Source organism: Lissotriton vulgaris, unplaced genomic scaffold (genome assembly GCF_964263255.1).
Source record: "Lissotriton vulgaris unplaced genomic scaffold, aLisVul1.2 SCAFFOLD_1663, whole genome shotgun sequence".
Lineage (NCBI taxonomy): Eukaryota > Metazoa > Chordata > Amphibia > Caudata > Salamandridae > Lissotriton > Lissotriton vulgaris.
The window spans coordinates 48,413-73,089 of NW_028247258.1; the positions used below are offsets into that span (position 1 = coordinate 48,413).

At 47.4% G+C, this 24,677-nt stretch overlaps 1 protein-coding gene across 1 annotated transcript in view; it reads left to right on the forward strand.

Annotated features, from left to right (window-relative positions):
- The window catches only part of LOC147665198 (protein transport protein Sec31A-like), a 77,548-nt gene that overhangs the window by 39,342 nt on the left and 13,529 nt on the right, over positions 1-24,677 (forward strand). The window contains exons 7-8 of the mRNA XM_086949682.1: positions 17,023-17,295; positions 17,397-17,516. Coding sequence (XP_086805808.1) covers positions 17,023-17,295; positions 17,397-17,516 — 393 coding nt within the window. The remainder of the gene's footprint in view (positions 1-17,022; positions 17,296-17,396; positions 17,517-24,677) is intronic.

Here is a 24,677-nt window from a genome sequence, read left to right on the forward strand (position 1 = left end):
AAAGGTCTCTACATTCCCTGGATGTTAGGAGGGTGTTGAAATTTTATCTGGATAAGACCAAAGGTATTCGTAGGTCAGACCAATTGTTTATCAATTATGGATCGGTCATGACGGGTCTTGCGACCTCTAAGCAGTCCATCTCTAGGTGGATTGTGTCCTGCATACAACTGTGTTACCAGAAAGCTAATAAGACCTTAGGAGGTAAGCCTAAGGCTCATTCCACCAGGGGCAAGGCTGCCACGACAGCCTTCCTCCGTAATGTGCCGATTGCAGAAATTTGCAAGGCCGCCACTTGGAAGTCGGTTCATACCTTTGCTAAGCATTACTGTCTGGACACTGATGCCAGGGCGGATGCTCAGGTTGGACAGGCTTCGCTGCGGAATTTGTTCGCACAATAGTGGTGTTAGTTTATTTTCTCCACCGCCGCTTTGTTGTGGGGATGGGCTTGCCATTCTATTTACTAGATTATGACTATACACAGAGATCCCCTACCACAGAAGGAGTAGTTTCTTTTCTGTAACTCCAGTTCTGTAGTAGGGGTATCTCTGTTAGTCATTAGCGCCCGCCCTCCTCCCCGGTGGAGAAAGATATTCATGTAAGGAATGCTACAGGTCTGGCGTGTTACGCCTTCAAAAAGAACTGAAAGTAAGAGAGACCTGCAGGGCATTCTGGGATACTGTGAAGTTCTGGAAAGTTCTCTTAAAGGCACAGTATCCTGTTCTGAGCCACATAATGGCAGCCTATGGGGCTTGTCTGTCCATGTCTTCCTCTCTATCATTCCAGAGGGGTTTTTGCTGAAGGCAAGGGAAATCTGGACAGGCTTTGCTGCTTTGTGGATTTTTGGTGGAATTTCTAGCTGAAGTACTGGACAGTGTAGCCTGTTTATAGGCTGCATTATGTGTCTTTAAATTCTCTCTTAAGTGTCTGTGCAGTTCTGCATTTTTTCGACACTTTAAGAGATTATTTTTGATTGCTCCGGGGTCAACGCACATGGGCGGGACTATTCACTAGATTATGACTATAACAAAGATACCCCTACTACAGAACTTGAGTTACAGAAAAGAAACTACTCCTTACAGTGGGTGCAGCATAAAGGTAATCTCTCTGACATGGTCCAGATCTCAGAGGGATCTTCAAAAGATCTGCAGTGGTGGGAAACTAACCACGATTGGGTTAGCAGCAGACCCCTCTCCCTTCCCCAACCAGATTTCACAGGAGTGACAGATGAGTCATTTCAGGAATGGGGCGGTCATCTGAGAGAGGTGGATGTCAGAGGACTCCAGTCTCCGGCGGAATCCGGGCTTCACATCCTCTTTCTGAAGCTCTGGGCAATCCGGCTGCTTTTAAAAGGCTTTCTACCCTCCATCAGAGAATGGCTAGTTCTAGTGTTCACGGACAGCACTACTGCTGTGTGGTACTGCACCAAGCAGGGCAGTCTAGGGTAGTTTAACCTTTGTCAAGAGGCCCTGCGTCCCTGGACATGGCGGCAACAATAGGGAATATCTCTGGTAGTTCAACACTTGGTGGGCTTTCTGAACTCCAGGGCAAACAAACTCAGCGAAGATGCCTAGTGGAACACAAATGGAGTCTCCATCCTGAGGTGGTGCAAGGTCTCTTTTAGCAGTTTGGAGAGCCTTGGTTAGATCTGCTCGCCACAGCAGAGACCATGCAATGTCCTCAGTTCTGCATGCTGGTGTTTTCACAGCGGCTCTCGCTTAGAGACTTTTAGTCTAGAGTGGAGCTCAGCACTCCTTTAGAGAAGTGTGGCTCACTGGTTAGAGCAGGCAGACCCTGAAGCAGAGGTCAGACCCGGGACCAGGGTTCAATTCCCGACGCGGCAGGGTCTTGAGCTCAAATGTCCATGGACTCGATAATTCTCGCTTCGGTGCCTGACCTAATCATGGGTTCACACTCTGCAACTCTGGGCATTAAGCTTGCTTAATCTCCACAACGGCCCCCCGCGGCGGGATGCCTGGCTTTCACCTTGGGGATGCCCTGTAGGGGCTATCTCACAGGGAAAAGCCAGGACGGGTTCCCAAGGCAAGCGCGGAGATACCCCTTCGGGGTCGATTCAGGCGCTATATAAGAAACATAATAATAATAATAATAATAATAATGCCGTTGGGCCATCACTACTCCTGCTCAGAGTTCTCCAGAAGATTAGGAACAACCGGACCCAAGTCATCCTTGTGGCTGTGGACTGGACTCGGATAGTTTGGTATCCCAAGCTGTTGAGCATAGACATCGGTCCTCCAATCAGACTGCCGCGAGGGAGGGTTCTCCACTTGATTCTGTCTACACTCTAAATTCATGTGTGAAGATTGAGCTGTAACAGTTGACAGCTTTTGACCTTCTGCCGAAGTCTGCTATATTTTCTTGGGAGCCGGGTGTCCCTCCAACAAAACAGTATACTCTTACTGGTGGGCAATTTTGTTGCATGCTGTGCAAAAAGACTATCTCAGCAGCTATCTCAGCAGCTAAAACCGCCTACTTCTCCTCAAAAATTCTTAACTCTGTGCAAAAATCCAAAGAAATTTTTGCCATTGTGGAGGAGCTTTCACATCCGGATAGGGTGACTATTAAACCCCTTCCCTCCCAGGCCCTCTGCGACTCCCTCAACTGTTTTTTATAGAAAAAATCAGCAAAATCAAAAACAGTATATCCTCCGGACCGCCGGTGACGCCCCTCTCTGAGGTCACCTCCTCTTTTAACCCCCACTCCCTGACTCAGCTCCCCCCCATACTACAGGAAAATTTTTTTCTCCCTACTCAATAAAGTTTCATCTGGTTCCCCCACAGATTGTTGCCCTCCTGAGATTCTCCGGGCCGCCTTCTCGGCTTGCCCCGCCCCTCCGCTGGCCCTCCTGAACAACTCTTTACTGCTCGGTGAGGTCCCCAGCCATTTTAAGAATGCTGAGGTGGTTCCTATATTAAAAAAACCCAACGCTGATTCCGGGGTTATGGGTAATTTCCGTCCCATTTCCCTGCTCCCTTACCTGAGTAAGGTACTTGAGACTCACGTGACCAGCGTCCTTAGCTCCTTCATCGAAGACTCCAACTTCCTTGATTCCCAGCAAGCCAGGTTTAGACCTGCCCATTCGACCGAGGCGGTTATCCTCTCTGTCATGGAGGAACTCCGTAGAGGCGCTGACTCCAACATCAGCCAAGCCTTGGTCCTTCTGGATCTGTCGGCTGCCTTTGACACGGTCGACCACACCATCTTGGTCGACCGTGTCAAAGAAGCAGGCATCGGTGGGACGGCCCTTAACTGGGTCCGTTCCTTTCTGACGAACCGCCACCAATCCGTCCGACTCTCCCAGTTTTCGGCTGACAGGAGGATGCTTACCTGCGGTGTTCCACAGGGTTCGTCCTTGTCACCACTTCTTTTTAACCTGTACCTCACCCCTTTGATCCGCTCCCTCCGGGGAAGGAATGTCTCTGCATTTAACTATGCAGACGACATTCACCTTGTCTTCAACCTTGACTCCTCTGACGAAGCAGCCCAAAATTTCCAATCCACCCTCTGTCATATCAGTAATTGGATGGGCGCCCACCATCTCAAACTTAATCCCGACAAGACGGAGCTTGTTCTTGTCGGAGGCCCATCCAACCCTTGGAACTCCACTTTCTGGCCCCTTTCACTTGGCCCCCCTCCCCGCCCTGCTGATAAAGTGGAAAGCCTGTGGGTTTATATCTCCCACGATCTCTCTATGAAGCATCAGGTCAATGCCACTGTATCTGCTTGCTTTTTTCAGCTTAGGAAGATCCGAAAAATAGTCCACTTCTTGACCACCGAAGCCCTCACTCTGGCACTGCTTGCCCTAGTCATCTCTCGGATCGACTATGCTAACGCTTTGTATGTAGGCATCCCTCAATATCAAATCAAACGACTGCAGTTGATACAGAATCAGGCAGCTCGCCTGATCTATCATCAACCCAAACATCATCATGTCCACCCTCTGCTCAAAGCCCTTCATTGGCTTCCTGTATCAGAGCGCTGTAAGTTCAAACTTGGTTGCCTTACTCATAAATCTTTGGCCGGTATCGGCCCGTCCTTCATTTCTTCCCTCCTACATCACTATGTCCCTTCCAGGCACCTCCGATCCTCTGACCATGCACCACTCCAGGCACCCAGATACAGACGCAAAAAACATGGTGGTCTCAGATTTTCTTTTCTGGCCCCCTCATTTTGGAACTCTCTCCCACTGGAACTCAGACTCTCTTCTTCTCATTCTCAATTTAGGTCTCTCCTTAAAACACACCTTTTCCGTAGTGTTTATACATAAGTACATAAGCTTTTCGCAAACCACCAGCCCCCCCCCCCCCCCCCCCCGCCTCTCACCGAATAAAGTGAACAGCGCCAAGAAACGGTCCGGTGTATGCCGCGCTTTATAAGTAATTTTTTACATTACATTACAAAGACTGGTTGCTAACCTTTCTTCTCCCCTTTATCAGGTGCTTCTTTGTTTTCTCTCCCTTTCCCAACAGAGCTATGCTCTGAGCACCTTAAAGAGCTACCTTTCTGCTATATCCGACTTTTTGCAGTTGCCTAACCTGCCATCTCTCCTCAGATCCCCTATTGTACATAGGTTCCTAAAAGTTTTGCAACATTTGTTTCCTCTTTTATCATGCCTCAGTGGAACCTTAATCTGGTACTGACGTTACTGATGTGTGCTCCCATTGAGCCCCTGCACAATTGTCCTCTCAGTCTCCTTACCATCAAGACGGCCTTCCTGGTGGCAATAACATCTGCCTAGAGGGTCAGTGAGCGTCAGGCTTCGTCATCCAAGCCTCCATGTCTGAACATCTACCCAGACAAGCTGGTTCTTCACTCTAGAACTTCCCTTCTGCAGAAAGTGATTTTTCCTTTTCATGTAGGCCCGTCCATCACAATGCCTACATTTTATGCTCCACCACAGTCCTCTAAGGTAGAGGAACAACTTCACTGACTGCACCCAAAAAGTTAGTTGTTTTTCTACCTTGGCTGCACGGAAGAGTTTCCGGGTGGACGACCAACTCTTCGTGGGATATGTCAGTAACGAAGGGAAAGGCTGCGCAGAAGAGGACCATCTCTTGATGGACCGTGTTCTGCATTAGGATCTCTTACATATTGGCCTTGAAGTAACCCCCTGAGGGCTTGCATGCTCATTCCACAAGATCCAAGGCTGTGACCACTGTGGTAGCACACAGCGTCCCGGTCCTGGACATCTGCCAAGTACCTATGTGGACGCCTCTGCACAAAACAATACTGCCTGCACAGTTGCGTCTGTCTGGACAGGCACTTTGCCCGCTCGGTCTTGCAGGACATTTTAGTGTGAAATTGTTTCATAGCCCCACCTCCAGGTATGTATTGCTTGAGTATCTATTCTAAGGTAAAGAAACAGTGGCTAGAAGTGTATCAGATGAACAATTTACATACCTTCGGTAATGCATTATCTGGTAGAGACTCCATCTAACCACAGATTTCCTTACCAACCAACCTACCTATCATCCACGCAAATGGGTTTATTCCCCCTTTCAAGGCCCTAGTTTTAACACACCAGTGTCAGCAGTCTTCATGGCTGGCGTGGAAAGCCGCGAAAAGAAACTGATATCAACATGCTGGTGTGGTGCCTATATAGGCACCGCACACAACACTATGATGATGCCACGCGGAGCAGAGCGACGCCACCTACCGGTGTGCAAGGATACAGTTCACAAAAAATATCTGGATCCACTCTGACTCATGGGGATAATTCTAAAGTATGTAATCTGCGGCGAGATAGTCTCTACCAGTAATGCATTACCGAAGGCAACAAACTTGTTCTTTCCTACCAAAGTTTTTATCCCCCTTTCTGTTTTAGATTTATTTAGGCCACTATGGGCTAGATGGAGGTGGCCCAATACCGCTCGGTAACGGTGAAATTCGTTAAATTTCACCATTACGACCGGTATTTAGGCATTTGAGATGTAGGGAGGATTCGGTATTAAGGAATCGGTAAATACAGATTCCTTAATTCTGATTCCTTATGGCCTTGCAGTTAAGGAATCGGTAATACTGATTCCTTAAATGCAATGTAGGTAGCACTTAATAAAGTGCACCTCAGCCTTAAGGACTCACTATTTACCACCAACTCCAAGTTGGTAGTAAATCGCGATTTCCTTTCAAAAAGCACTTTTTTGCTTTTTGAAGTGTGCCATGTGGCACACATCCATGCCCTTAGGGCATGCATGTGTGCCACATGTGCACACATGCACATTTCAGGGGTGCAACAGGGTGTCCTTTGGACACCATGGCACCCTTGAAATACCTCCCGGTATTACCGATTCGGTAATACCGAATGTCTTCACATTCATTCCTTTGGGCTTCCAAGCCCATAGGAATGAATGGGTAGGTATTCTTTATTACCGAATCTCAATTACCGATTCGGTAATAACGAATATTAAGAATTCGGTATTTTTTACAGAATTCTTACCTACATCCGAAATACTGATTCCTAAATACCGAATCGGTAAGATTCGGTATTTAGGAATCGGCATTTCCCAGTTACCAACATCTAGCCCTATATTCGGTGTCTCAAAGCTTGGCATTTGTAGGTGTCCCTGAGACAAAGTGGAAGGTACCTTGTGCGTGAGCTTGGGTTACATATCGATGGTTATCTTGATAGAAATATGGACTGGTCAAGAAAGTCCAATCAAACAGGAGTCAGTTATGTATAACTATTTTGAGCTGTGTATCAACATTGTAGAAGCACAGCAAATCTGATTGCCCCCTTTGATTTTGTACTGTTCTATTAATTGAATCTTACCCTATTGTAATAGAATTATCCCTTACTATACTGATGCCATCAGTATCATTAGAAATATAGTTAAAAAAATGTAGAGGAAGGTTGTGTGTCTACTGCCTTAATGATCTAATTGTAGACAACATTTCAGAACATTATAAGGTCTAAAAACTCAGTATACATTGTTGTGGGCAGATGCAGAAATACCAGATATATACATGGCTTTAAGAGTGGGCAGGTAAGGCTCTGTATTATTGCACTGATCGAGGAAGTGATGTTAACAACTAATATAGACCGAATGGGGACCATTTTGGCACCCCAAGATTGGGAGGTTATTTGACTGCTCTCTTTAAGAGTTATAATGATCAAAGGGGCTTTGCCGATAAGTAGAGCAGAGAAGAAAGAATGAACTTATCCTTGGATTCAGTGTCTCCATCCTTAACACTTTTCAACAGTATTGCATGGGGTGATGCTAGCTAACCTGCATAGCCAGTATTTCTAAACTATCAGAAAAGTTATATAGACAACAACTGGGCAACTATAATGCATGCAGTCTAATACAACAGAAAGGGGTAGTTTTATCTTATTTGTTTGCTCAAGGTACATAAATTTAAGGGTAATGGGCGCTGTTTTGTCAAGCTATTTGTGAATTTTTTTGTCCAACACTGCAACATCAATCCCCCTGGCAACATTTGTCTGAGATGAAAGCAGGTTTGGTTTTTAACTTAATGTGTGTTGAGAGACTTCTCCTCGCTCAACATTGAATTGATTGTAAACCTCCCATTGTGTTTGAATGCTGGACCACTGTCATTTACTATTAGCCATTAGTAAGTAGTAAGTAGTATCAAGGTGAAGAGTGATGGCAAGATAACTCATGGTGAGGTAAATTAACACTTTCAACCTCTTATATTTAACCGTAAAGGCGGGTTCTTTCATCACATTAGACTAATGTGTTCTATCAGAGGAAGTAAAGAGGCTGGCTAGGTGAACTGAATAAGGTACGACAAATTAGTTATCCTGTTAAGATGCCAGTGGAACTTCTATGTTTATTTCCTTTCATCTCTTGTTTTGCTCTTCTGTTTACAGTCGAGGGAGGAGTTAATCCAAGGCTTTAAAAGTCCACTCTCTGATATTTAATTCCTCCCATGCTGGTGACGAACCCCAGCCGTCACGCCCCGCGGTGGGCGTGTGCTGATGACGGCTGGGGTTCGTCACGGCCCTGCCCTGTTCTTTTGTTTACCGCACAGCGGTAAAATCGCGGCCGCAGTGAAGGGGTTAAAGGAGAGGCATTTGGCCATTAATGTCCCCAAGCACCAACACCCCCCTGAATAAAGCCTTTATGTTAAGTGCATAGTAAAGTAGGTTAGATAGTAATGTCTGATTTCTGAAACATTTGCCTTTAGAGATCTCTCTTGCGATTCCCATCTGTTACAACTATTATAGAACATTGATGCTTTGCCTAGTGGACACTGACAGAGGGAATTCTTAGCAGCAAAAAACACTATTACTGCCACTGAAGAATAATAAGAGAATATTGTCTGCTTGTATCCTCATCTATCCCAACAAATGAGCATTCCACACTTTCCCTTTGAAACAAATAAAATCCAGATGTCCACGATCCTATCCTGTAAGGATAAGAAGATCGCCCAATGGGATAGCTAGCTATCGTTTAGTTGTGCATCAGAGCATAAATGCCTTTACCCCTGAGCCCTTTGACTATGTGTGTAAAAGAACTTAAAATACATAGTGTTCGAGGCATGTGGACTGCTGAATTCATATCTGTGCATAGATCGCCGCCTAGTTTTGGGTCCGGATGATTGCACATTGTTGTCCTGGAAGAGTCTTCGAAGTATCACGAGATGGGTGACTCCTCCCCTGGACTACAGTGCGCATGGGCATCGCCTCCATCCTCAGATTGTTTTTTTCCGCCATTGGGTTCGGATGTTACTATCTTAGCTCAAGTTAGGAAAACTTTCTACAAAGCCAAAAGGATTTCGACAGCGTCGGTATAGTTTCATTCGGTACCAATATCATTGCTTCGAGGGGACATCGAGGAAACAGACGGTTTTTTTCCACACTCGACCCGATCTTCGATCTACGATGGAAAGAAGCCCATTCAAGAGGTGTCCACTTTGCAATGCAAAATACCAGCACATCGATGTCCACCCGGTGTGCAACAAGTGCCTGTCCCCGGATCACAACAAAGCCAACTGTATGGCCTGTGCCCGGTTCAGGTCGAAGAAAACTCTTCGAATTCGACGAGCGGCTCGATTAGAGTCGCAGAGATCAGCGCCTAATCCAGAAAACGTCTTCGGGACCGAAGACGAGGAGGTCGTTGATCTGGAGGATCGGGAAGAACACTCGGATCCTGTTTCGGGGCATGACTCCGAGTATGACGCCGAAGATGAAGAAATATTGGAAGAGGAAGAAAACGTTGTCGATAAGGTAGGAGAGGACGCGGAGGCCCTTGGGGCCGTAGAAGATAGCTCAGGCGATACGGGGGCCGACTATGAAGCACTCGATAAGGCTCAGGTCGTGGGATCACCACAAGGCCTTACCCGAGATCTACCGACTTGTTCTACAGCCCCGCATAAAGGCCCGGCTACGAACATATATATAAAGAGCCATCGGTATCGAAACTGCCATCGGTCGATCCAAAGAAACCGAAAGCATCACTGCCAAAACCGAAACCAAAAGTGCAGCTGACTCTGGTTGGTTCCAAGGCATGAAACCCCTCGGAGCCGAAGAAACAGAAAAAGGCAGTCGATACCGAGAAGTTCAAAAAGGTCGTCGAGCCGAAGGTTGGGGTAACGAAGACCAAAGTCAAGGCTGTCGAACCGACAAAGTCGGCGCCGAAGAGAGCCGACACAGACAAAAGGCTCGAACCAAGAGAGGGGGTCGATCCTCGGACAAGGCCTGCGGCCAAGACAAAGACTGGCTCCAAGGACCCTGTCGAGTCGACGCAGCCGACCCCATTCTTATCCAAAGAGGTGTCGGGAGTCACTCCAACGCATCAGAGAAAAGGCTACAACGGTCGGGCCGAAGAAGGCCCCAACCCCGAAGTTGGTCGGAAACATTCAGACCGCATCAACACCAATCAAATTCGGGTTGCCACCGATGGTGCTACCGAAGATGTTCGAACCGAGAAAGGGTATCGGAGCCATTAAAGGAGTGTCGATGGGACTGGGGGCTACAGAGGAGCCTGAAGAACAGGAGTCGAGGCAGTTCATCGACTCGGACACTGGTAGACTGTCCATGTATAAGAGGAAAATTGTACCAGAAACACCAATGGAGTCATATAAGATTCCATTAAAAAAGAAGAGGGATTCAACCACATCGCCAGTTCTTGTGGAACCTCTGCAATCCTATGGACAAGAACCTCAGTCTTTTTCACCCACATACTCAGATGTGGATGCAGGGGATGATGAAAATGAGGATGACACTTATCATGTGGACACTGATCCCGATAATCAGAACCAACCATGGGCAGACCCAGCTGACCCAAGGGATCCGCAAAGTGCCCCCGACACACATGCATACAATGTAAAAACATCTCCTACTGAGGACACCACTGCCTTCAACGCCCTTATTGAAAGAGCGGCAGGTAACCATGATGTGCAACTACATGCTGACCCTGTTGAGGAAGATTTTCTGGTCGACACCTTTTCCACTTCGGAAAGAACCGTCAAGACTCTGCCCATGCTAAAAGGGGTCCTTAAGCATGCTGGTGACATTTTTAAGGAAACCACCAGGGCAAGGGTATTAAACCCTAGAATTGAAAAAAAAATATAGCCCGGCACCTGTGGACCCTACTTATATAAGAGGACAGTTGCCATTGGACTCATTAGTTTTTTCTAATGCACGTAAGAGAGCAAACTCTCAGACTACAGGTGATGCTCCCCCTCCTGACAAGGAATCGAAAGTACTAGAAACTTCAGGAAAAAGGGAGCAGCGCAGGCAGCGAACATCTGGCGCATTGCCAACACTCAGGCACTCTTAGCCAGATATAACAGGTCCCATTATGATACCCTTGAGACACTGTTGCAACACCTACCAGATCAGTACAGGGAGGGAGCGGAGTTACTAATCCAAGAAGGAAAGCTTATAACCAATGCTTCCATCAAGTGCACGCTAGACGCAACTGACACTGCAGCCAGGGCCATTAACACTAGCGTCATGTTAAGAAGGCATGCCTGGTTAAGAATCTCAGGATTCAAACTGGAAACACAAACTACTATCCTCAATCAGCCAGTAAACCCGGACTACTTATTTGGACCTGAGGTTGACACCACCCTTGAAAAGATTAAAAAAGACACAGAGACTGCGAAGTCTATGGGGGCTCTGCAGTCACAGCAGTTTCGGGGTGGCTCTTTTCGACGCTCCAATATTAGAGGACCTTTAAGAGGCCAAAACACACAGCAGACACAGTATAATAAAGGAGGTACACAAACCACCTACAATAAACACAACAGGGGTGGATATCGTGGACACAACATCAAGGGCAGAGGAAGAGGAAACAACAATTCCAGATCCTCTGCCAGTAACAAACAGTGACGCCCTGTCACTGCCCCCTGACCATATAACACCTGTCGGGGGGAGACTGCAGCAGTTCCTGCCGGTCTGGAAATCCATCACCACAGATAGGTGGGTGAGAGACATTGTCCAGTACGGGTACTGTCTAGAGCTGACATCCATTCCACCCAACATACCACCAAGACACCGGCCTATGTCCGCAGAGCACTTACACTTATTGCAGCAGGAGGTCGTCAGCATGCTGCAAAAAGGAGCCATAGAGCGCGTGCCTGTAGAAGACCAAGGCTCAGGGGTGTACTCTCTGTATTTCTTAATACCCAAAAAGGACGGGTCTCTCAGACCCATACTGGACCTCAGGCCTCTAAACAGATACATTCTGTCAGAGCATTTTCATATGCTCACCTTACAGCAGGTTCTACTGTTAGTCAGGGAGACTTCCTCGCAACACTGGATCTAAAAGATGCGTATTTCCATATACCCATACACCCATCACACAGACAGTATCTCAGGTTCACTATTCAAGATCAACATTATCAGTTCAAAGTCCTCCCTTTCGGAGTAACAACGGCACCCAGGGTGTTCACAAAGTGCCTGGCGACAGTAGCAGCACACCTAAGGAGACAGCACATACATGTCTACCCTTATCTGGACGACTGGCTTATTCAAGCAAAGACGGCCCAGCAGTGTGCCAGCCACATGTCCCACATCCTTCATCTTCTTCAGAATCTGGGATTCTCGCTGAATTATCCAAAGTCATATCTTCAGCCCGCCCACGTGCGACAGTACCTGGGCGCGACAATAAACACTCTGGCAGCCAAAGCTCAGCCAAATTCAGTGAGGATAAACAGCATGCAATTGCTGATACAAAAATTCAGACCCCAACACTCGCTTCCAGCAAAAGTGTTCATGCAGTTGATAGGCATGATGGCCTCCTGCATCTTCATAGTCCTGCACGCGAGACTACATATGCGTCCGTTTCAGGAGTGCTTGGCACGTCAGTGGAATCAGGCTCAAGGACAATTAAAAGACCTAGTGTTGGTGAGCGGTCGGGCGTACAACTCTCTGCATTGGTGGAACCCCACAAAACCTTTGCAAGGGCCGACCGTTCCAGGAGCCTGTACCACAGATTATACTGACGACGGACGCATCTCTCCAGGGATGGGGAGCTCATGTACTCCACTACACAGTGCAGGGACTATGGATAGCACAGCAAAAGAAAATGCACATCAACCTTCTGGAATTGATGGCAATCTTCATGGCAATGAAAGCTTTCAAAGTACACCTGTGCAACAAGGTCGTGTTGATCCGGACGGACAACATGACTGCCATGTACTACATACAGAAGCAGGGAGGAACACACTCTCCACAGTTGTCTCATCTGGCTCAGAGCATGTGGAAGTGGGCCATTCAGAGGAACATCTTCCTCATGGCGGAACACCTCCCGGGCAAGGACAACCAGATGGCGGATCTGCTCAGCAGACACAGCCACCAGATGCACGAGTGGGAGATACACCCATCAGTACTCCAACAGTATTTCCAGCAGTGGGGTCATCCACAGATAGACCTATTCGCCACAAGGGAAAACGCAAAATGCCAAGGCTTCGCTGCCAGGTTCCCACATCCGCAGTCACAGGGCAATGCGATATGGATGAACTGGTCAGGCAAATTTGCGTACGCTTTTCCCCCAGCACCTCTAATACCGCTGGTGGCACGCAAGCTGAAGCAACACTCGATGACACTCGTCCTGGTTGCTCCAACGTGGGCACGCCAGCCATGGTACACCACGCTAGTAGAACTTTCCGTGGTACCGCATCAACGACTGTGGCTAACACCCAGACTTTTAACGCAGAGCCATGGCGAAATTCAGCACCCAGATCCGCAACAGCTCAAACTGGCGATCTGGCTTCTGAAGTCTTAGAATTTGGCTACCTCAACTTGCCGCCAGAATGTATGAATATCATCAAGGAGGCAAGACGACCCACAACCAGAGCATGCTATGCAGCTAAATGGAAAAGGTTTGTCATATATTGTAACAATAATGACATTAACCCACTGGATGCATCAATTCAAAACATCTGTTATTTGTTGCATTTATACAGATGTAATCTAGCGTACAGTTCCATTCGTATACATTTATCCGCAATAGCAACTTATCTTCAGAACAGGCAGCACCTGTCACTATTCAGGGTGCCTGCCATTAAAGCTTTTCTGGAGGGACTTAAAAGAGTGATCCCTCCCAGACACCCACCTTCACCTGTCTGGAACCTCAATGTGGTCCTCACCAGACTAATGGGACCACCTTTTGAACCTCTACACTCTTGTGAGATTCAATTTCTGACCTGGAAAGTTGCTTTCCTAGTAGCCTTTACCTCACTGAGAAGAGTTAGTGAACTCCAGGCACTAACCATTCAAGAGCCATTCATACAGGTCCACGCAAATAGAGTTGTACTACGCACCAACCCTACATTCATGCCCAAGGTGATTTCGCAGTTCCACATGAACCAAACCATAGAACTGCCTGTTTTCTATCCTAATCCGGAAAATGTCGCAGAGAGATCTCTACACACATTAGATGTCAAGAGGGCTCTCATGTACTATATAGACAGAACACAGGATTTCAGGAAGACAAAACAACTGTTTGTTGCCTTTTCTCCACAGCACAAAGGTAACCCCATTTCCAAAGCAGGAATAGCCAGATGGATTGTTAAGTGTATACAGATGTGCTATGCAAAGGCTAAACGTACACTAACCATTCCTCCAAGAGCACACTCCACACTTAAGTTAGGAGCATCCATGGCTTTCCTGGGAAATATTCCTCTAGAAGAGATATGTAGAGCAGCCACATGGTCCACTATACATACATTTACAAAACACCACACCACTGCGTAGATGTACATTCAAGACAGCAGGCAGCTGTAGGACAGGCTGTTCTCAAAACTCTTTTTCAGACTGCTGCAGCTGGCACGGGCAGCCGCCGCTAACAGGAGGGACTGCTATATAATCTATGCACAGATATGAATTCAGCAGCCCACGTGCCTCGAACCGAATATGCTACTTACCAGTATGCATCTGTTCTTGGCATGTAGGGCTGCTGACATTCATATCGCCCACCCTCCTCCCCGGCGCCTGTAGCAGCTGTAGCATTCAGAATTACTATGTAGCATGGACATCATTCACTGTATTACACTCCATCTCTGCCACAATGGCGAAAAACAATCTGAGGATGGAGGCGATGCCCATGCGCACTGTAGTCCAGGGGAGGAGTCACCTATCTTGTGATACTTCGAAGACTCTTCCAGGACAACAATGTGCAATCATCCGGACCCAACACTAGGCGGCGATCTATGCACAGATATGAATGTCAGCAGCCCTACATGCCAAGAACAGATGCATACTGGTAAGTAGCATATTCGACATCCAGGCTGCTCTCTAGTGCTGGCATCGTAGCGGACTCATGTATGCTTAGGTACTCAAACATACTTCACTCAAGCAATAGTTTACACCTTCCTTTGAAGGCGACATATCTTAATTTCTATAGACAGTGGGTAATCTTACATTTCTTAGCAATGCTCATTGGGAACAAACTGTTTTGGGCGCACCTTGTTGCAAGTGTTGAGCTTCAACGACTAAACTGGTACGGTTTGATACAAAGTAGGTCTTGCATTCAGTCTTTTTGTGTGTTTTTTAATGCAAGTTAGCAAAATAATTTCACAGTACGCCTTTGCTGCCAAGCCTTGGTGTTTTAGATTTACGGCGAGACATGGACAGTGTTGCTCCTCCATTCTGGTTGAAATCCTCTGTTTTAGGAGGACGGGTCTGCTTCAGTGAAAATTTGCTTTCAGTGCGTTCTACAAATTCTGTGGCCTTCTTAGTCGGTGTGTGTCCTTCGTGCCATGATTTTCCTAGTAAAGTTACAATCTTCCAGGTGCTGTAGCAAAGGTAATTGTCTGCATGGAATTTATTTCTGCATTGTTTGAAAAAAATATAGCTGCAGAAATAAATTGGTAATAAGTACCAAGATTTTGCTGCATTCAATACCTTGTGGTTTAAAAATGAAGATGCCACTTAAAAGTGGAAGGTACTTTTTTCATTTCAAGTAATGAGCATCTTGCCCGTTTGGCTAATTATACAACCTTTCAGGTAAGGTGTGGGTTAATACATTTAAGATTTCAATTAAAACTAGACTTCGAGATAGAGGTAGTAGGGTTAGGACTAGAGAGGGACTTGCAGGCCCTCAGATGAAGTAAAAAAACGTGGCATTTGCTGCATGAGACAGGCTAGCTCTCAGACCCTGAACTAGCAAGGAGAGGTGGAGTAAGTACACACATTGTCACTGCGACTAAGAGTCTCTTCCCCCACCAATGAAGTCTGGTCACCAGAACATGTTGTAGTTAGTGGAATGTTTCACAATTTCCTTTGACCTCTCTGGAATTTCTAGAGCGATTATGTATTTCAAAAGACAGTTTTTCTGTACTGTGGGGGAAATATCTTATTTTGTTTTTACCTGGATACAAGGCTCAAATGTTGGAAGCTCACCAACTGAACTTTCAAAATGGTTTTTGACTCACAGCAAATCTTTTGCCTTCAGAGGGTTGGAACCATTTTCGTCTCAGTATATTGATTTACTAGTAATTTTGTACACAGTGGAGAAATGGTGCTTATGCTAATCTGCCAGTGTTAAAGTAAACAATTAGGCCTATGCAGTCCCTTCAGTTAAAACTATCAACCATAAGGCTTTCACAATCCTGAATAGGTGTAGTTCTGATATATTCCTTGCATATGTTGTTGATTTTAGAACTTTACACAAATTTACTTAAGAGTGTGGTGGTAAGGCCTCACACATTTCCTCTCGAGGATATCCCTCATTATCTTGGCCTTATGAATGTTCTCCTTGAATCTCATTATATATATTTATACTGGTTTACTACGGTACTCATTTGTTCAACATCTTTCAAGTTTGTTGTCTGGGTACCCAGGCATAAAAGATGCCTTATTTTATGAGTAGTCTCTTGCATTGTTTACTCATACATAATTTGAGAGAGGTGTTGTTTTCTGAAACGATTCAGCACATTCCATCACATCTAGAGTTATGTCTGCGTTTCACATTCTCATCCATATCGGGCCACTGGTGGAGTCTCTGTTTAGGTGATACTCTGCTGCAGTGAAAAAAGTCACTCTGCTTAAAATACAAACAAAAGAAAAAAAATAACAATCCCACCAAAGGATCATTATCAAACATTATTGTGCCTGAGCAATACAATATAAATAAAGTATCGGATAACCTAGCACTTCCTTCAAAGCGGCATGAAGGAAGTCTATAGAATATCTCATGAGCTAATATCAATTGACTTCCACAGACAAATCAGTCCCTTCCCTTGGTCCGTGCATGTAAAAAATACTCTTTTCTACATGGGACTTCTGAATGTGTCGCTGTGTTTTGTCAGACTGCTTAGGCTCTTTGTGTACGAATATTTTTTTTCATGCCAAGAGACTTACAACTATATATAGGTTTCTGTGTGAAGGGAAGTTATAGTCACACACTGAGTAGACCACATCCAATGCTTAATTATTTGATTTTGCAAAGAAATAAAACCCTGAACGATAGGACTATGGAGTTCTATGTTTGGACACATTGTGGTTGGCTTACAATTGAAAATTCAGTTAGGCAAATCTGTATTTACATTCATTTAAGAAAACGAATCACTTGAAAATGTAATTTTTTCTAGATTCCTGAAAATTATGCCTCTCCTGCTCCTATCACTGCTCCAATCATGAACCCCTTGGCAGATGCCCAGTCTCAGGGACATCAGCCTACCATGCCCTCTGCACCAGCAATGATGACTCCATTCCAGCCGTCTCACATGCCTCCAGGACAATCCGTTCCACAGATCCCTTTCCAGCCTATCCAGCAACCATTGGGCCAGCCTGGTGGGCTCCCTCCTGCCCACAAAACAAGTGCTGAAGGGGCACCTGGTGCTCCCACTGGGAATTCCATACAGGTTTGTATGCGCTCTGTTCTTCATTTATCAAAAAACTTTTGAACAAATAACATGCTTGTGACCTGAAGTCTGAGTGCAATGTTTGATATGTCTTCTTACAGCCTGTACATGCATTGCCTGCAGAGAAGATAACCAAAAAGCCAATCCCTGAAGAGCATCTTATTCTGAAGACAACATTTGAGTCTCTTATTCAGAAATGTCTCTTGTCTGCATCAGACCCGGTAGGTTGGTTTGTATTGTTTGTTGAGTGTGTTTTACAGCAATTCATTGCCTATTTTGGGTACTTAACTTGATTTTGCAAGGTATCTGCCCTGTATTAAATTGTGACTTGAAGCATAGATCATTAGAGCAAGAGGGTATTAAGTAATGTAAGAAGCATACATATAATCAAAATCTTGCACCAATGAATTAGCAGGCCTGTACCACCAATACCATTCTCAATCAGCCTTGCTTGGATGCCGGCTAGCCCCTTAGCACATAAAGTTCTGTTACCGAGCTGATTGTATTCCTCCCTTTGGTAAGGAAGTCCTTTTTCTCTCTACTTCTAGACGTTTCCAATTCAGTATAACAGCTCTGTCTCCAAAAGATTGTTAAATAGTCTCAATTTGTTGGATAAGGAACAGATGCTTCAGTCTCTTCTCCCTACCAGATCTCAAATGTGACAGTGGGGTTCCCAGGTGCCATCAATGATTAGAGCCTTGGATAGGAAAAGTCATGACATGGCAGTGGAGTTGACGCGCCGGCAGAGATCCCCAGGCTGAGGCTAGGCTCCTCACTATGCCTGCAGATATCGAACATAAAATCGTAGAGAATGAGCGGCTGCAGAATCGTACATGTTGCCAGATAATGCACAGTGAAGTAGATAAGGTGGGCAGACTATTGTCCTGGCTCATGAAACTGGAGGAGGCATTAAAATGTATAATGGTCATTAGAGATACTAATGACTTGATTGGGGACACAAGGGAGGGTATAAATGACATCTTTCAGGAGTATTATCAGCAGCTGTGCAAAAAGAAAACCAGTTACTTACCTTTAACTTTGGTTCCCCAGCATTGGTAACTTTCATAGATTCCCATGCTTTTGTATCATTCCCCGTCGTCGGAATGGGAGTCTCGGTAACAAAAATAACATAGCAGTATGTACAAAAGAGAAAGAAAATGGCCTAGGCCTAGGCCTTATTCCCTTTTGTAGCATATCCGCCTCTTTTTGTAAAAGAGACCAAACTAAGCATCAGCCAATCCGAAGAGCCCCACCCCATAGAACCCTCCTGAAGGAATCTCAGAGCCTTAGATTTTCGTAGCGGTTGTGTAACAGTAACCACATCTGCTGAAGGCTGAGCTTTCCTCAGGGAGGAGGATGGGCGCATGGGAATCTATGAAAGTTACCAATACTGGGGAACCAAAGTTACAGGTAAGTAACTTGTTTTCTTGTCCCAGTATTGGAACTTTCATAGATTCCCATGCTTTTGTTTCAGAGTATGCATACTTTCATAAGCGAATAAGTAAATACACATTGCAATAGCCATCATTACCGACATTAGATACAAAATGTGCAGAAAAGGAAGGAGGGATAGTAAGGAAAGCTCACCAATCAGTGGAAGAGGGTCCTCAGGACTGCCTGGCCCACAGCCGTGTCCTCCTTAGTCAAGGATTCCAAGCAGTAATGCTTCGTAAAGGTGTGCACGCTGCTCCAAGTCGCAGCCCTGCAAATGTCTCTGATGTGCACTCCAGCGAAGAGAGCAGTCGACGAAGCAACGGATCTTGTGGAATGTGCTCTAATCCAGCTGGTCAGCTGCTTACCCGCTGTCGAATGACAATAGAGAATGGCACTGGAAATCCATCTCGCAATACTTTGTTTCGAAAGTGGGAGGCCCTCGCGAGGACCTCCAAAAGCAATGAATACTTGTGAAGATTTACGAAATTTCTTGGTGCGATCCAAATAAAATTTCAAGCACCGTTGTACATCCAAAGAATGCAGTGACCTCTCCGCTGGTGTGGAAGGGTGAGGAAAGAAATATTTAAGAATCATTGGTTCTTTCAGGTGAAAGTCCGAAGGCACCTTTGGTATGAACCTCGGATTAGTCCTTAAGATTACTGTAATCCTCTTGAACTGGAGAGACGGTTCCTGTATAGTGAGATCCTGCAACTCCCCAATGCGTCTCGTCGATGTGAGGGCAAGAAGGAGAGCCAATTTCCATGAAAGAAATTTCATGTCCGTCCGATGTATTGGTTCAAAGGGTTCCTTCATGAGAACCAAATTTAGCTGCCAAGTAGGAGGCGGAGGCCTCACTGGGGGATAGACTCAGAACAATCCCTTGAGAAACGGTTTAATTATTCTTGAAGACCAGAGGGAAGGTCCAGATGCAAAACGTCTGTATCGAGAAATTGCTGCCAAGTGAACTTTTATGGATGAATGAGCTAGTCCTGTCTTGGCCAAAGACAAAAGATGAGGAAGAAGCTGATGAGGCGGAGAAGAGAAACGGTCAACACCTTCCCTCCTGCACCAAATGCAAAATCTCTTCCAATTTAAATGGTAAGTCCTATTCGTGGAAGGAGCTCTAGCCTGGGAGAGAACCTCTCTTATTTCATTTGAGATGGGAAGGCTCATGAATTCTCGCTGCTCAGGAGCCATGCAGTCAGGTGTAATGAATCTGGATCCGGATGCCAAATCTGTCTGTGGGACATTGTGAGAAGATCCGGTATCTTTCGCAAAGGAAGAGGAGGGAGGAGCGACAGAAGATGGAGCTCCGTGAACCAGAACTGTCTCGGCCAAGCAGGGGCTATCAAGATCATCTTATACGGTTCCACCTTTGTCTTCCTGAGAAGCTTCGGGATCATTGGAACGGGAGGAAAGGCATATACAAATGCTCTTGACCAAGCTATCGAAAGCGCATTCCCTAATGACCCTCGATGGTGCAGCCTGCTTGCAAAAGACCGTCATTTCTTGTTGGCCGGGATGGCAAATAGATCTATTGAGGGTTTGCCCCACTGTTGGAAAATTTCGTCCAGAACCCTTTGGTTCAGTTCCCATTCGTGACTGTCTGAGGATAGCCTGCTGAGTCTGTCGGCATTTTCGTTTAGGACCCCTGGTAGATGTTCCGGCTGCAACGATATTCCGTGAAGAATAGCCCACTCCCAGATTTCCTGAGCTTCCTGAGAGAACGGAAGAGATCTGGTACCCCTTCCTTGGTTATGTAATGCATGGCCATGGTGTTGTCCGTTCGGATGAGAACTTTCGAACCTCGCAGTCGAGGGAGAAATGCTTGAAGAGCCAGCCTGATAGCCCTGAGTTCTAGGAGGTTGATGTGAAGAAGACCGTGCTGAGGTGACCAATGCCCGCTGACATGAAGTACTGCACCCCAGCCGTCCAGTGACGCATCAGTTGTCACCACCTGAGGAGATGGATTGCTTACGAAGGATAGACCTTGGGAAAGGCTTTCATGTTTTGTCCACCACAAGGCCGCTCTTTTCATTGCTAAGATGATCGTCACCTTGTCGTCGAATAATCCATTAATCTGCTTCTGTAGTAGGGGATTGTCGTCGAATAATCCATTAATCTGCTTCTGTAGTAGGGGATCTCTGTGTATAGTCATAATCTAGTGAATAGTCCTGCCCATGTGCGTGGACCCCGGCAATCAAAAATAATCCCTTAAGTTGTCAAAAAATGCAGAACTGCAAAGACACTTAAGAGAGAATTTAAAGACAGATAATGCAGCCTATATCCACAGGCTACACTGTCCAGTACTTCAACTAGAAATTCCACCAAAAAAACCACACAAACAGCACAGCCTGCCCAGTTTCTCCATTGAGAAACATGCCTCTACCAGTAAAAGCCTCTGGAATGATAGAGAGGAAGGCATGGACAGACAAGCCCCCCAGGCTGCCATTATGTGGCTTAAATAGGATACTGTGCCTTTAAGAGAACTTTCCAGAACTTCTCCCAGTATCCCAGAATGCACAGCAGGTCCCTTTTACTTTCAGTTCTTTTTTCCAGCTCCTGCTAACAGGACCCTGGTGCATTGAGCTCTCCCTTTTTCAAGGGTTTATTGGAATTTTGTGCACTTTTGGTTTTAAAAGTGTTTTCAGTTTGTGTACTTGGTGTTTCCCTTCACTCCTGTGTATTTGTTCAGGCTTTTTAGGGCTCTAAAATGCCTGCTCTCTTCGACAATCGCCCAGCATGTGGAAGGAAGAAGTCCAAGACTGATCCACACAATATCTGCATACTCTGTCTCCCTGATGCACATGTCCCTGAAGAATGTGACATCTGCCAGAACTTTTCAGCAAGGACCCTGAGGGAAAGGCTGAAGATTAAGCTTCAAGGCCTAGAGGAGAGACGACAGCAGGCTGCATGTGGGTCTGGGCAGGCTGAGAAGGCTCCCTCTGCCTCTGCTGAGGCCTCTGGGGGGGCTCACCAGAGGCAGGAAGCCCAGCAAACGGTCCCGGTCTCCGTAGTTTCGATTGCATCGACAACGTCGAGAGGGATGACGACGGTGTGTTCCCCATCTCCCCGGGGCTCCGGGTCGAGACGGCGTGAAGGATCGACGTCGAAGGGCCTGGGTAGGCCGCCGTCGAGATCAGTCGACGGATTCTTCGTCCTCGTCGTCAGCGTCGGCGCTCGCCGTCACCGCCGGTCGCCGTCGAGAGAATAGTCGGCGTCTAGGGGGATCCTCGACGTCGAGGACCTCGAGTAAGCAGTCGGCGTCGAGAAGGAGTCGACGCTCATCGTCGAGGACTGAACTTTCGACGTCGTGGAGGCGGCGTTCGGCGTCGAGGAAGAAGCGTTCGACGTCGCGGAGGCGGCGTTCAACGCCGGAGTCGCGGAGGTGATGTTCGACGCCGGAGAAGCGACGCTCAGTGTCGAGAAGAAAGAGATCAGCGTCTCTGAGACTTTCCAACTCTCCTAAGCAGCGCAGAAGGAGTTCTGGCGCCAGAAGTCACGCTGGGTCTGGAGGAGGACGCCGGAGACGGGGATCACCTACTGGAGGGGCTGGTTTGCAGTCCCCTCCCCCGAAGAAGTCACCGGGCTCGGTGTACTCGGTGGTTTATACCCCACCTCGGCCGAAGACGCCCCCACCTCCTATACCTAAGGAGGATCCTCCCATCAACCCTCCGCTTCCACCACTTCCCCCCTCGGGACAACCACCACCACCGCTTCCGCCTCATGGGCCCGCCCCGCGGTCGGAGATACCTCTTGTTCCTCCGCCAAGGTCGGTGTCACTGCCTCCACTCCCTACACCGCCTAAGGGGACGCCTAAACCAAAACCCCAGGATAGGCCACGGAAGACGCCTCCACGGAAACCTGCGGAGCGTCCTCGAACTGGGAGATCACGATCTCATTCCAGGAGGAGGGAACGATCTCAGAGTCACAACAGGTCATCCACGCGGTCGAGACGACGCCACAGGAGGCGCAGGTCTCGTTCCCGTACTGGGTCTTCAGAGACCAGGGACTATTCTCCGACTTTGTCGGAGTCACCGGAGACAAGGGTGTCACCGGCTGACGATCTGGTGTCCTTTCATGATGTCCTGTTAAGAGGTGCAGCAAAATTGGGCATCTCGTTGACGGTGCCCCCGCCCAAGACATCGGTGATCTTCGAGACGCTGCACCAGAAACATCTGTCTCGGCCATTACTACCACTGGTACCGGGCCTGGAGGATCCGGCCATGGACCTTTTTCTCACCCCGGCGGTGACTAAGGCGGCCGCCTCGAGACTACAGAAAAAATACTGGGCTCCCGACTCGGATCCGGCTTTTCTAAGGGTGGAACCTCCTCCAGACTCTGTGATAGTGACGGCGGCTCGAAAACAGCATGCCACCACTCTGTCATCCACAGTCCCACCAGATAAGGAATCTAGATGGCGGAATTCGGCTGGGAGGAAGGTTTGTGGGACGTCTGCGACTTCCATGAAGGCTGCGAGTGCCAGGGCCTTGTTGGGGCGGTATGACTGAGCCCTCTGGGAATCCCTCCAGCAGTTTGTAGAACACCTGCCTCGTGACAAGAGAAGATTTCCAGGATGTGTTGAATGAGGGGATGTTGGTGGCGAATCAGGTCATCAGTGCTGCAGCCGATTCTTCCCTCCTGGCGGCGCATGGTTTCTGCCATGGGATTAACCAGCGAAAACACGCCTGGCTCCGCCTCACGTCGCTGAAACGTCACGCACAACAAAGGGTTGCCAATTTACCATTCTCTTGCGAAACCCTGTTTGGAAAACATGCGGATGACGAAATGGCCCGCATGAAGGCGGAGGCCGAAACACTCACGGCTGTGGGTCTGGAAAAGCCCAAGGATAACAAGAAATCGTACTGCCTGTTCCAGAGACGGTTCGGTGGACAGGGCAGAGGGTGTGGCCAGCCTTCTGGACAGCAGCAGCAACAACAGCAGCAGTTCCGAAGACCGTTCCAGAAGCGCCAGAAAGGCAGAGGCGGCCAACAGTCTGCAACAGCGACCAAAGGCCCGGCCGGGTCTAAGCCCTGAGCGCTTACTTCCCCTGCATCCGTTACCCACACCGGTGGGGGGAAGCGTTCAATTTTCTCTGGCAGAGTGGAGAAAAATTACTCTGGACAAGTGGGTGCTGAATATTGTTTGCAATGGATACAGTCTTCGGTTCACCAGCCCGCCTCCATCAATTCCTCCGGTCGGCTCGCAGTTTCATCTGCACGAGCTCTAAGCGGAGGCAGATATCCTGTTAAGGAAAAGGGCGATAGAAGACGTACCTCTGTCTCAAAGAGGAAGAGGTCTGTACTCCCGGTTCTTCCTGGTTCGCAAGGACAAGAACGAGTTCAGGCCCATTCTGGACTTGCGACAGGCAAACGAGTGGATTCGCAGAGAGAAGTTCTGCATGCTGTTGTTGCATCAGATTTATCCTCAGTTGCAACAGGGAGACTGGCTATGTGCTATAGACCTACAGGATGCGTACTTCCATGTGCCCATTGCGCACAAACACTGGAAGTTCCTGCGATTCCAAGTCGGCGCCAATCATTATCAGTACACAGTACTGCCATTCGAACTGAAGTCTGCGCCGAGAACATTCTCGAAGTGCATGGTGGTGGTAGCAGCACATCTGAGGAAAAACAAGGTGTTCGTCTACCCGTACCTGGACGATTGGTTGATCAAGGCCTCCTCCTTCTCAGAAGCTCAAGCACACTTCCAGAAGACGTGCGTTCTCTTGAACAAGCTGGGGTTGCACATCATCATGTCCAAGTCTGTCCCGACTCCGGTCCAATGCATACAGTACTTGGGAGCCTCCATCAATACGTTGTCAGCAAGCGTGTCTCCTTCGGAGGAGCGACGATTATCACTCCTTCGGAAGGCTCAGGCTCTTATGACCACTCCATCTACAACAGTGAGGACAGTGTCTTCTCTACTGGGATCAATGGCCTCTTGTA